The following is a 13579-nucleotide window of genomic DNA, read 5'->3' on the forward strand; positions in this document are numbered from 1 at the left end:
TCCCAGCTAAGTGAAAGGGGAACTAATTAATCCCTTCAACCACTCTGAACTCAAGTATCTTATTACTTTCTTCAAACATAATAGAAAGAGACAGATTAATCTGGGAGAGTAGACCCCTTTTGATTTCCATCAAAACAATGCACACTTTTGTGTTTAAACATATTTCCCCCCTTTTCCATCAACTTTATTGTGTCAGGGAGAAAAAGATGGTACTGCGTAATCACCAAGTCACGACAGGTTTTAACTCCTAAACATTTCTGATATCCATCTTCTTCTCTAACTCTACTAATGCTATGTTTATTTAGGATCTCACTTCTCTTTTGGAAAATTGTAACAGCCTTTGGGCTTGTAGCCTCTGGTCTTTTCTCTATTTGGCCTCCTACAATGATAAATCTAAACACTCAGATCTTATGATGCCATTCCTCTTTAAGAGCTCCTCATGGCCCACTGGATGCCAAACTCCATCAATATGGCTTATAAGGCCCTCGTTTGGTCCTTGTGTGCCTCATTGGCCTCATCTATCTCCAAGCCCTCTCTTTCTTTCTTTCCTTCTTTTATTTTTTTTTTTTTGAGATGGAGTCTTGCTCTGTTGCCCAGGCTAGAGTACAGTGGCACAATCTTGGCTCACCGCAACCTCCACCTCCCAGATTCAAGCAATTCTCCTACCTCAGCCTCTCAAATAGCTGGGATTACTGGCAGCCACCACCATGCCTGGCTAATTTTTGTATTTTTAGTAGAGATGGGGTTTCTCCATGTTGGCCAAGCTGGTCTCGAACTCCTGACCTCAAGTGATCCACCCGCCTTGGCCTCCCAAAATGCTAGGATTACAGGTGTCAGCGACCACATCCAGCCCCCTGTCTGTCTTTCCCTATCTGTAGTTTAACCTGTGCACTGGGCTGTCATCTTCCCTTCTTGCTGCACCCTTTGTCTGAAATATTCCTCTCTCCACCTGGCTGGCACGACCTTCTTCAAGTCTTCCTAGAAACTCCTAGTTCTGAATCACCCATAACACTGGACAAATCTTCTATTGGCCTTTGCCTAAAAACTACACTTAGAGTTTGTTTTAGGAAGGGGTTGCCTTTTATTGATAGGCCCAGAGGAATATAAACGTATAATCAAAGAGCATTAGAGCTAGACATCTGGTTTCTCTTATGTCTTTGGCAACGGTTTGAGAGAGAGATTTCAAAGCAAACTGACTCATGTAAAGTTCAAAAAAACACAGTATAATAATGGTATAATTATATACCATTTCAGTATAATAATGGTAATAATGGCTAATATTATTAGTTACTTACAAAGTGTTTGAAATGGTCTCAACAATGATTATGTGATTATAACATTGAATCATTACAAAAATCCTGCAACTACTATAGCTATTTTATAGATTAGAAACCGAAGGCTGACAGAATTTAAATAACATGCCCAAGGTCACAAAGACAGAAATGAGCAAAGCTGCCATTTAACTACTGACACAGTCCAAGCCTTTACACTCTATTTTATTGCCTAGCCTTGCTGGAAATGAAAAAATGTTGTAGCAAGGTTTGTGAACATAGTCTTAAATTGATTTTGTTGCAAAATGACTACTAAATCTTTGGTGTTAGATTTTATGTGAAGAATACGAACTTGTGACTGATTATGCACATGCTTCCTGAGTCCTCTAATCTGGTCCCCAAGCTTCGAACACCGTCTATATTCTCATTACTCTCAAATGTATATTTACAGTCCAGATCTTTCTCTCAAACTCCAAATCATATCTTCGGGTCTCGACATTTCCTCTTGCATGTCAAATAGGCACCTCGAATGTAGTATTTCAAGCAATGAACTGCTGATCCTTCCCTCACAAATCAGCTCTACCCACATTCTTATCCACTCCTGTTAATGGATACTCCGTCCTTCCAGCTGCTCATGCTCAAAACCTTGGGGTTAACTTTGACTTCCCTTTTTCTGCACAACTCACATCAAATCCATTAGGCAATCCTGTAGGCTCTCCCTCCAAAATAGATCTGGAATCTGACTGCTTTTCACTGTCTCCATCGCCACCTCTTACATGGATCACTGTAACTGCCCTCTAGCTCATCTCCCAGCTTCTACCCTGGTCTCTTATAGTCTATTGTCAACACAGTATCCAGAGAGCCTCTGAAAACATAAATCACATCATGTCACTCCTCTGCCCCAAACCATATAGTGACTTCCTGTATCATTCAGAGAAAAACTTAACGTCCTCCCAATGACCTACAAGGATGCCCCAGCCCCTTACATTTCTGACCTCACTTCCTAATTCTCTTACTGCTCATTCTGCTATAGCCACACTGTCCTCCTTAATGTTTCTATAACAACCCTAAGTATATTCCCACCTTTTGGTCTTAGCAATGACTCTTCATTCTTCCTGGAACTCTCTCCCCCAGAAATCCGTACAACTAACTCCCTCACCTCCTTCACAAGTCATTGACTAATCTCACATTCTCAATGATGCTGTCCTAACCACCCTATTTGCAATTGCATTCCCACCCTGATCCCAGCGCTCCCAATCCCTCTCCTTGCACTGCTTTTTCCCATAGGATTCATAGTATTCATACTATATAATTTATTTATTTATTATGGTTTTATTTTGTTACCTGTCTTTTGCTATAATATAAACTCTACTCATGTCCCCCAGGCTCCTAGTACGTAGTGGTGGCTGGAACATAGTAAATGCTCAGTAAGTCATTGCTGAACAAATGAATTCTACCAACTCTTCATAATCAACCTGAGTTCTCATTAGTATGGAAGAGCAAAAAGCTATCTCAGGGTAGCATCCATGTTCATAGCTAATAATAGGAAAGGTGGTGCTAGAACAGCATAAACGCAGGGCAGCAATCATACATCAGTATACCTCACAATTAATATGCATATGGACTTTGGAGTCAGGCAGCCCGGATTCAGATATTGAAGCCAGGCTTTGTAAAATGAGAAAAAATGCCTATCTTGTAGTGTTGATTGCCTTTTTATTGAAAACTTTGATAGTGCCAGGCACTATTCTAAATGTTTTCCAAACACTAACTCAGTTAATCCTCATAACAAATCTATGAGTAGGAACTAATAATATTCCCATTTTACAGATGTGGAAACTAAGACATAGAAAGCATAAGTAACTTTCTCAAAGGCATGTAGCTAGTAAAATGTGTTGTCTATTTGATAGTAAAGTTCATCTCTGCTATGCAGACACTCCTTGTGGAAAGCATTAAATAATTCAATGTAAGTCAAGTTCTTTATAATGCCAGACATTTGGTACAATCAAAATCTGTTGGCTATTGCTGTTATAATTACTATTATTACTACTTGACAATATGTGTTCTGAAGCTATTTTCATGCTTCAGAAATGGATATATCATATATATATATATACCTACTGTGTACCCACAAAAATTAAAAATTAAAAAAGAAATGAATGTATCCATAAAGAACCAATATAAAACATACTAAATATACTTTTCCTAAACCTAGTCACTAAGTACAAAGCCTGGATGGTACTTATTGCACAGAACTTACACACATGTTGAATTAAAATGGCTTAAGTGGCAAACAGAACACGGGCCCTTCATAATTTCATTGCTAGTGAAGACTTTGTTAATTCTTCCTGGGTAGGTTGTAAGTTTTCCAATTCAAATAATTTTTAAATATTAAGAAAGTTGGCTTTGCCATTCCTGTAATGAGATATTGATGGCAAAGGGAAAAAATTAAGAAGCTGATTTTGCCTAGCAAAAACTGTGGTGCAGCTGTTCTTCCTCTGGGTTATGATTATAGCAATTCCTCCTTATCTGCAGTTTTATTTTCTGTGGTTTCAGTTACCCCCAATTAACTGCAGTCTGAAAATATTAAGTAGACAATTCCAGAAATAAATCATTCCTAAGTTTTAAATTGTGTGCTGTTAGGAGTAGCGTGATGATAATCTCACACTGTCTGCTCTATCCATCTGGATGTGTCTGGCACATTCACGCTGTTTACACTACCTGCCTTAGTCACTTTGCAGCCACAGCCGTCTTTGGTATCAGATTGGCTGTTGTGTTCTTGTTGTACTTTTTTTTTTTTTTTTTTTTTTCCGAGACAGGGTCTTGCTCTGTCACCTAGGCTGGAGTACCATGACACAATCATAGCTCACTGCAGTCTCGACCTTCTGGGCTCAAGGGATCCTTCTGCCTCAGCCTCTCAAGTAGCTGGGACTACAGGCATATGCCACCATGCCCGACTAATCTTTTTTTTTTGGTAGAAACAAGGTCTCATTTTGTTGCCCAGGCTGGTCTTGAACTCCTGACTTCAAGTGATCCTCCTGCCTCAGCTTTCCAAAGTGCTGGGATTACAGGCATATGCCACTGCACTTAGCCTTTGCAGTATGTGTGTTCAAGGAACCCTTATTTTACTTAATAATGGCTGAAAGCACAAGAGTAGTGAGATTGGCATATTGATATAATTGTTTCACTTTATTAATGTTGTGTGTGTGTGTGTTTTTTGAGACAAGGCCTTGCTATGTCCCCCAGGCTGGATGGCAGTGGCGTGATCATGTCTCACTGTAGCCTCAACATCTTGGGCTCAAGTGATGCTCCGCCTAATGCTCAAGTAGCCTTGAGTAACTGGTACTGCAGGTGTGTAGTAGTAGTAGTAATTAGCCCAGCTAATTTTTCTATTTTTTGTAGAGGTGGGGCTTTGCCATGTTGCCTAGGCTGGTCTTGAACTGCCGGACTCAAGCAATCCTCCTGCCTCGGCCTCCCAAAGTGCTGGAATTATAGACGTGAGCCACTGCTCCCAGCCAGTTGTTATTGTTGTTAATGTCTTAGTGTGCCTAATTTATCAATTAAACTTTATCTTAAGTATGTATGTATAGAAAAAAAAAAACACCCCGATGTATATAGGGTTTGGTATTATGAGAAGTTTTAGGCACCCACTGGGGGTCTTGGAATGTATCCCCTGTGGATAAGGGGGGCTACTGTACTTACAGACCGGCGGAAGCTCATACTCTACTTCAAGAACCACTCTTTCTCCCACATTCTTCAGCAAGCTGATGATCTCGTCATGGCGGAATTTGGCCAGGTTGATTCCATTCACTGCTTTGATGTAGTCACCCACATCCAGCTGGTCACTTCTGCAAAATAGACAATGTTGTTTCAGCAGACTCACCCTCTCCGCAGGCCAGTCTGACTATATTTCCACTTTCCCTTCATGAGTAAGCATGCAGTGTAGAAGCAAGCCTAGAAGGCTGACAGCAGAAGTCCCTGCCTCCTAGGAGATGGTGGGCTGAAGTCGGAGGAGAACCAGGGATCGCTTTTACTCATGCAGCCTGTGATACCTTGGAAGTCCTGCTCTGAGTCTGCCACTATCTCTGATTTTTTCCTTTTCGCCTCTTTTATTTTTAAAAGCACCATAAAACAAAATCAAGAGAAGCCTTTTTTTTTTTTTTAAGTTCTTTGCCCTAAACCAGTTGGTTCTCTGGGATGGGATCCAGATCCTAGATACAACACACATCTTTTTATTCTCAATCCCGCTCATTTTTGCTGCCTGCCTTTTATACATTTCACAGCTTTCAATAACTTCACTGGGAGTTTGTCCAGGACTAAGGAAAGGGTCAGCTTATTTTGTTATTTATTGCTTAGAGCAGGATTGATAAGAGTATTGGTGAAGGAGAAATCACAATGCAAATATTGGCTTTCAGTAACATTCTTGTCTCTCTGTACCACCATAACAGAATATTGGCTGCTCTTGGACTTTAGTCAAACTCTGTTTCTAAACCAAGAGAAGGTAGCAAGATCAATAATAGGAGTTAAAATTCATGTCACTGATAAGGACCTTCAATAACATTTTTCTCCCAAAATAGAAATAGCTAACGCATTTATTTTATATATAAATCCAGCTCCAATCATTCCTCCTTCAAAGAGCCTCCTAATCTGCCCCGATCTGCAGTCTGTGCATGGCCCTTACCTCACTTTCCTGACACTTATGTCAACTGAACCGCCTAGTGCTCTGTAATAACTTCTGTGCTGTTGCTTTTTGCTATCATGCAATGCCATTTTTGCTCCCAAATGTTTCATGATTTTTATGTCTTATCTGCACTGATAGATTGTGAACCCCTTTAGGGCAGGGATCTCATCTTTAATTATTTTGATTTACTACCTACAAAATGGTAGTGCCTTAAATAGTGACTATTTGGTGATTTTTAATACTCAATATAACTGGCACAGTAACACTTTTAATTACAGCATTAATACAACTGAAAATGCTACCCCTCTCCCCCATCACACTTGCCTTAAAGGAGAGATATAAAGAAGCTCTGGAGACTTATGAACCCCTAGCATCATGAACTGGCCATGATTGTTATAAAATAAAGGAGGTTTTGGGTGTGGAAGGATGCTTCTTAAAAGCCTAAAGAAAGCAGATTGAGGTGCTTGTGTCCACACCAGTCTCCCTTACAAACAATACCTTCTGATCATGGAGCAATCCACTGGATTAAGTTTGTAAATTGTACAAACAGGTTGATCATTAAAAGTAATCACAGAAATCACCACTTCAGATGACATTTTATGAGGCAAGAACTCTAAGATTTAACCTGGAATTATGTGGATATGAATATTGGTGGCCCGAATTTAAGGTACTTTAGCTTCACTTTTATTTTATGTATGTATGTATGTATATATGTATGTATGTATGTATGTATGTATTTATTTAAGACGGAGTTTCGCTCCTGTTGTCCAGGCTGGAGTGCAATGGCACAGTCTTCTTTCACTGTAACCTCCGCCTCCTGGGTTCAAGTGATTCTTCTTCTTCAGCCTCCCAAGTAGCTGGGATTACAGGCATGTGCCACTACGGCTGGCTATTTTTTTATTTTTATTTTTACTAGAGATGGGTTTCGCCATGTTGGTCAAGCTGGTCTCGAACTCCTGACCTCACGTGATCCACCTGCCTTGGCCTCCCAAAGTGCTGGGATTACAGGCATGAGCCACTGCCCAGCTTGGCCTCACTTTTAATGAAACCTGATTCCACCCCCTTTTTCTGAGGCAGATTTAGAATGTGTCTCAAGGAAGTCCACCCCTATCCAGTATCCAGGACATTCTGCCTTTGGCAATAACGAGTGGAATTTGCAGTTATGGAAAGAAAGACAGGTGAGACCTCCTCCTCTAAGCCTTCTGTCCTTTCAGAAACCAACTCTTGAAAATCACACAGGTAGAAAAGGAGAGAGGATGTGGGATAAATAAAATTTTCACTGAAAACTCAGAGTTGGGTCTCCCACTCTTTCAAGGGTAGCCATGTCCCTCTCTGGCACTTTCCCCATACACATTATATGGGTCATCTGTTTCACATTTAGATGACTGGAGCATCTCCTTCCTACTGCAGCCTGTCTGCTGTTCAGTGGCACATTTGCAGACTAGCTGCACATGGTCATTTTGAAATTAAAATCTTATGAGGGCCTGGCAGCTCCTGAGATGACACAAGAACCTCCCTGGTGACTGTAGCCTAGGCTAGAACAGCCACGCGGGCAGACCTGGGGAGCAGCTTCTGAAACGTGCCCCACTGTGCTTCTGCTGGCCTGTGCTGCCTGGCAGATGGCAGCTGTCATTTATTTATTAGTGACCACTTTTGATGGAGCTTTAATTTTTGAATTAATTACACCCTGTGTTCCTTTCAGTAGATTTCCCCAAGAGGCAGTTACCTAGCAGCAATTCCTCCTTGCCGCAGATTAGATACTCTTGGCTTGCCATCCTTATCAATTCCTCCCGATACCGTCAGACCCAGGGTAGTGCCTTCCTTCTTCATCAACTCGACGACTGTGGAGCCCTTGAATTCCTCTGTTAAAAGAAAAGCATTTGCCGTATTAAAATGAGAGTAGAATTGCCAATGTCATTCTGTGTATGTTTAAGTGACTCCTCCCCAGAAGTTCTTTCCACTTTTTCTTTTATGAGAAAAGATATGTATGGCCTCCTTCCATTGTAATTTACAGAATATTTCATAAAGATGCACATGCAGATAATGCTGAGGCAGATATCCTATTAGAGGCTATGAAAATGGGCACTGGTGGGGTATTCACTCCAGGCTGACAATAAATAGTACAAATTGTCTTATGTACAAATAATATTCACCCTTTGATTTCTGCCATTCTCGGGTGACTTTCTCTGGTTTCTCTCCTTGTAACTCCAGTGGGAACAATTAAAAGTTGTAAAGTAAGGAATTAGAACAGAATTTTCGATGATAATATGAACATATATAGCACAGTGGCAGACTCAAAGTTCATGGTATGTTTCAGGTTAGGAAGTCAACTGAAAGGAGAAGAGAGCTTTCTACAGGTTCTAGAAAAATATTGACTTTAGCTTCTTTGTCTTTCAAAAACGAAGTATGATGGCTTATGTAACACTCATATCATTCTTGCAGAATATGTCACAGTATGGCAAGGCAGGATTGATCCTCAGAATTTCCAGGTAACTGCCATAAATCTTTCATTCTCTACTTACAAAATTTTAAAATTTCATAGATCTTGTGGAGATAATGTATATACAGCAAGACAGAACTCAAATCTTTTGATTTTAGTCAGAACAGAAGGTAAGAAAACTGTAAGAATATCCTCCCTTTCAAAAATAAAAATAAGTAGAGTCAATATTTACCTTCCAGAGGCTAATTAGGATAAATGCTGTTTTAAAATTCCCTGTGATGTTATTCCCCTATCTGCAAATATATTTTCTTGGTAGGGATGGGGAAATTGTCCAATTTTCCAATTTCTCCTAAATTAAGTTACACATTTCAGGGGTAATGAACTTCTAGAACATCAAAGATGCATATTAAAATGCAAAAACAAACTCGCTCTTTCAAAGTGAAATTAAAAAAAAATTATTTGCACATCTTAACCCTTTCCCTAATAACAGTTAATTATAACATTGAAAATATCTATGAATGTGTATCATAAAGGTTTTTAAATTGCTGCTGCTAGTATATTATCCCACTAGGCAATGAAAAAATGAAATTACATTAGGTAAAGAAACAGTATCTCATCTGATCTAGTGAGGAGAACAGAGTACTTTGGGGAAGAAGGCTGCAGACAGCAGGCTACTTATTTCCTCAGCAGCCTAGAGAATGTCCTTCAAGGCAGGGCTTTCAAGTTTGCCAGCTCCTGTGACTTTAACATCCCAGCATACCATCATTGGAATTCTGCCTTTTCATGGCAGTCTCATGACACTGTATACATAAGTCATTATTGTCTTTTAAAGTAGAAGACAAGGAGGAGTCTGAGTGTGTATGATGTCAGCTTCATCTACTACATTTGGTATGAAAGACCAAATAAAATTTGAAATTCAAGAATGAAAATTCTTGTCAAGTGCATGAAAGTACAGGATCTTTTACATCATTTACCAGAAGCATCTGTAACAAAATTCTACCACTATGTGCATTTCCCCTGCACTCCTTAAAACAAAACAAAGAAATCCCCAGAAATCTCATGGAAACATACATAGGTTCAACTGATATTGAAGACATCACCTTAATAAACAATCCCTCTAAACCCTTGTTGGCAGAAGGCTAGTTACAAATTTTTTAAATAAAGTTAATAATTAAAGTAAACAAAATGACATAGTAGATGATGACCATTCATATTATAGAGATATAATGTGCCCAACAATTTTGCCACCAGAAAGATTCTTTGCATCTTCTTTAAATATGCAGTGATCCTATATATTTAAACATTTGATTATAGAACTTTACATGTAGAGTTGGAAGCATAGTTTTTTTAAGTGCCTATCTTAAAGGTCTATCCAATTTTCATGAAGAAGCAACTCTAAAATACTAACACCAGGCATGTGAGAAGTAAGTTTCTATTCATAAAAATTTTCTTTCTACTCCAAGTTTTCAAGGACATGCTTCCTGCATAAAATAGGATGCACGGGTACAGCCTTATGGGAGGTGGACAATGTCATTTTCTCCAGAAGGAACCCAGGTGCTTCCCAGGCTTCTGGCTGAATCCTGAAAATCTAGAAAAGCTCAACTATTTTAGTTTAATTTCATCATTATTAAAATATAAATGCATCGATCTGGCTACTTTTAAAACTGATACTAGTCAATTACCTTGTCATTTAAAAACATTTCAAATGTCTTCCTAAGAGCTTATTTTAATAATGTGAAATTGAGAAAATATTCCTGTACCAGTTAATTGAGTAATTTGTGCATTCATTGATTCAAGCACATATTGAATGCCTACCCTGAGCCAGACAATAAAACTCGAAGATGGAAAAAGCAAAGGCCATTATCCTCAAGATGGCCACAGCCTAGTCAAAGAGGCAACATCACAGACCACTGTGCCATACAATGTGAGTTGTAGGGAAGCAGCCACAGAGAAGATGGTCCAGGCAACAATATACAGCGAAGGGCCTGAGGTTCAAAATGCACCATCTATTTTACAATTTTGTCTTCTATCCAATCTGCTGTACTTATTGACCAGGATTAGCTGAGCAGAGCAGACCAAATAAGGAATATAAATTAGGCAAAACTCAGGAGTAAAGATAGAACATTCTTGCAAGAAAATTTGCTGAATTGCAAGAATGGTAACTGCCAATAAGTATCTGTGGTCCCAGAATAATTGACTAAATCCTTTATGGATGTTTCTGTAGGGGGTGGGAGAGAAGAAGTGGTCTGGAGAGAAAGGTACTTGCTTTTGGAGTTTGCTTTTGGCTCACCTGAAGTCTCCAGTTGGCTAATTAATCATTTAATACCCCTTTTGGTGTTTAATGTCTGCATAATGATCTAATGAAGACAGAAGAAATGAAGACAGATGCATTCATTTGCATGAGTTCACTTATGTATCAAGGTTTACTGAACAAACACTGCTGTAAAACAGTGGAACTTGGGCAAGTCAATATGTACAGATGATTTCTTTCTTTTGTGATTTAAATTGCAAATATCACTCCCCCAATTAAGAGGACCTTGTAGTGAGCACTGTAATCTCTTTCAATTAGCAAGCAGCACAGGCAACAGATGATGTCTAACTAGTGAGGAAAGAAATGGTTCTCAATTTGACTTTTTCCTTACTCACCATATCTAATTATCTTAGAAAATAAAAGGTATAGGTTTACATCTATACCATTACTTACTCAACATAACTGAACAGAATCCCACTGATAGAATGAAATTTAGTTGTTTGCTGTTTTTCTTTGTGTTTGTAATTCAATCATTTTCATTACTGAACTCCAGAAATTTTTAAGAAAAGTAACAGTGATGCTTGGCAAACATAAGAGAATTATGAAAAGTTCTTACAAACAAATAAGGTTATTTAAAAACATAGATGGTTATACAATTAATATGCAGAAAACTATATCATTTATGTAGACGAACAGCAGCCAGTAAAAGGTTATTATAGAAGAGAAGGCCCCATTTACAATAGCCAAAAGGTAAAATCCCTAGGAAAAAACTTAACAAAACTGCACAAAAACTATATGAAGACAACTTTAAAGTGCTTCTGAAGGATGTAAGATTAGAATAAATGAAAAGGCATCCCATTCACTCATTCAATAAGAACTGAGCACTTACTATGTGCCAGATAGTGTTTGAGGCATTGGAGATACAACACTGAACAAAATGGATACTATTCCTGCCATCTAAGAACTAATATTCCAGTGGATAGAATAAGTCAACATAAAAAGTGTTGATTTTCTTTAATCAATTTTATATCTATATAGTAGCAATGAACATATGTACATTAAAATTAATATCATATATAATTGTTCCAAAAATGAAATTCTTAGGTGTACAAGTAACAAAACATATACAGTACTTACATGGTGAAAACTAAAAAATGCCAATGAAAGAAATTAAAGAAGGCCTAAATAATTGGAGAGACAAACATGCGCATAGACTGGGAGACTCAGCATAACAAAGACATTAATTCTTTCCAAACTGATATATAGGTTTAATGCAAACCTTATCAAAATCCCAGCAAAATATTTTGTAATTGTAGACAAGATTATTCTAAAATTTATCTGAAAGGGAAAGGAACAATTTTTAAAAAGAAGAAAATGGGAGAATTTAGTGTATCAATTTCAAAACTTTCATAGCTAGAGTAATAAAGGCTGTGTGGTAGGCCAGGTGCAGTGGCTCATGCCTATAATCCCAGTACTTTGAGAGGCTGGGAGGGGAGAGTCATTTGAGACCAGGAATTCAAGAGCAGCAACAGAGTGAGACCTCATCTCTACATATATTTTTTTTTAAATAGCTGGGCATGGTAGTGTGCCCCTGTAGTCCCAGCTACTCAGGAGGCTGAGGCCGTAGGATCACTTGAACCTGGGAGGTCAAGGCTGCAGTAAGCCATGATCATGCCATTGCACTCCAGTCTGGGCGATAGAGTGAGACTCTGTATCAAAAAACATAAGCAAAACCACTGTGTGGTACTGATGGAGAGATAGACATATAGATCACTGGAACAAAACAGAGGACCCAGGAATAGACTCACACAAATATGACATACTGGTTTTTGACAAGATGCAAATGCAATTCAATAGAGGAAAGGTAGCCTATTCAACAAATGATGCTGCAGTAATTTGACATCCACAGGCAAAATAAATAAATAAATAAATGCCACAACTTGCCCACAGTTTCACACCTTGTATAAAATTTAACTCAAAATGAATCACCGTCAAAAAAACCCCATAATATTATAGAAATTGTATGACATACTTATAAACTGTAGGAAAACATAGGATAAAATTTTAAGATCTAGGTTTAGCGAAGGGTTTCTAGATTTGACATAAGCATGATCCATAAAAGGAAAAAAATCCAGCAAATTGGACTTCATCAAGATTAAAAATGAATGTTCTCTGCGAGACCTGCTTAAGATGAAAAGAACATCTACAGACCAGGAAAAAATATCTGCAAACCACATATCCGACAAAGACAAAAGAATAGTATTTCAAATGTATAAGCAACTTTCAAAACTCAACAGTAAAAAAGCAAATACTTAGAAAACAGGAAAAAGACATGAAATATTTTATTAAAGAGGATATACAGATGGCAGGTAAGTACACACGAAAAAATACTCAACATTTTCCATTAGGGAAATGGCTCAAATTACTTACAAATCAAAACTACAATTGATATCATTACATACTTATCAGAAAAGCTAAAATAAAAATTAGTGACAACACCAAATGCTGGTGAGGATGCACAGAAATTAGATTACTCTGATGCTACTGATGGGAATGTAAAGTAGGACAACTACTCTGGAAAACAGTTTACCAGTTTATTAGAAAACTAAATATGCAACCACCCTATGAGCCAGAAATTATACTCCTGGGCATTAATCCTAGAGAAATGAATGCCTTCATTCACACCAAAACCTGTAAATGAATACTTATCACAGCTTTATTCATAATAGCAGGAAACAGAAACAACCAAGATGTCCTGCAACAGGTAAATGGTTAAACAAATGTGGTATGTCTATACCATGGAATACTTCTCAGCAATCAAAAGGGTCAAACTAGTGCTACAAGTAACAACCCAGATCAATTACCAGAGAATTATGCTAAGGCAAAAAGTCAACCCCAAAGATTTCACATTGTATGATTCCATTTATTTAACATTCTTG

At 38.2% G+C, this 13579-nt stretch overlaps 3 protein-coding genes across 21 annotated transcripts in view; all 3 read right to left on the reverse strand.

Moving 5' to 3' along the window:
- LLPH (LLP homolog, long-term synaptic facilitation factor) overlaps positions 1-13579 on the reverse strand; it is a 648032-nt gene that overhangs the window by 391904 nt on the left and 242549 nt on the right. The window lies entirely within an intron of this gene.
- The window catches only part of TMBIM4 (transmembrane BAX inhibitor motif containing 4), a 529849-nt gene that overhangs the window by 379202 nt on the left and 137068 nt on the right, over positions 1-13579 (reverse strand). The gene's annotated exons all lie outside the window — the stretch shown is intronic.
- The window catches only part of GRIP1 (glutamate receptor interacting protein 1), a 710404-nt gene that overhangs the window by 175322 nt on the left and 521503 nt on the right, over positions 1-13579 (reverse strand). For all 19 annotated transcript variants that reach the window (XM_050748317.1, XM_050748313.1, XM_050748306.1 and 16 more), the window contains 2 exons: positions 7676-7811; positions 4971-5116 (listed from right to left, as the gene is read on the reverse strand). In XM_050748317.1, the coding sequence (XP_050604274.1) occupies positions 4971-5116; positions 7676-7811 (282 nt within the window). The remainder of the gene's footprint in view (positions 1-4970; positions 5117-7675; positions 7812-13579) is intronic.

This window comes from Macaca thibetana, chromosome 11 (genome assembly GCF_024542745.1).
Source record: "Macaca thibetana thibetana isolate TM-01 chromosome 11, ASM2454274v1, whole genome shotgun sequence".
NCBI lineage: Eukaryota > Metazoa > Chordata > Mammalia > Primates > Cercopithecidae > Macaca > Macaca thibetana.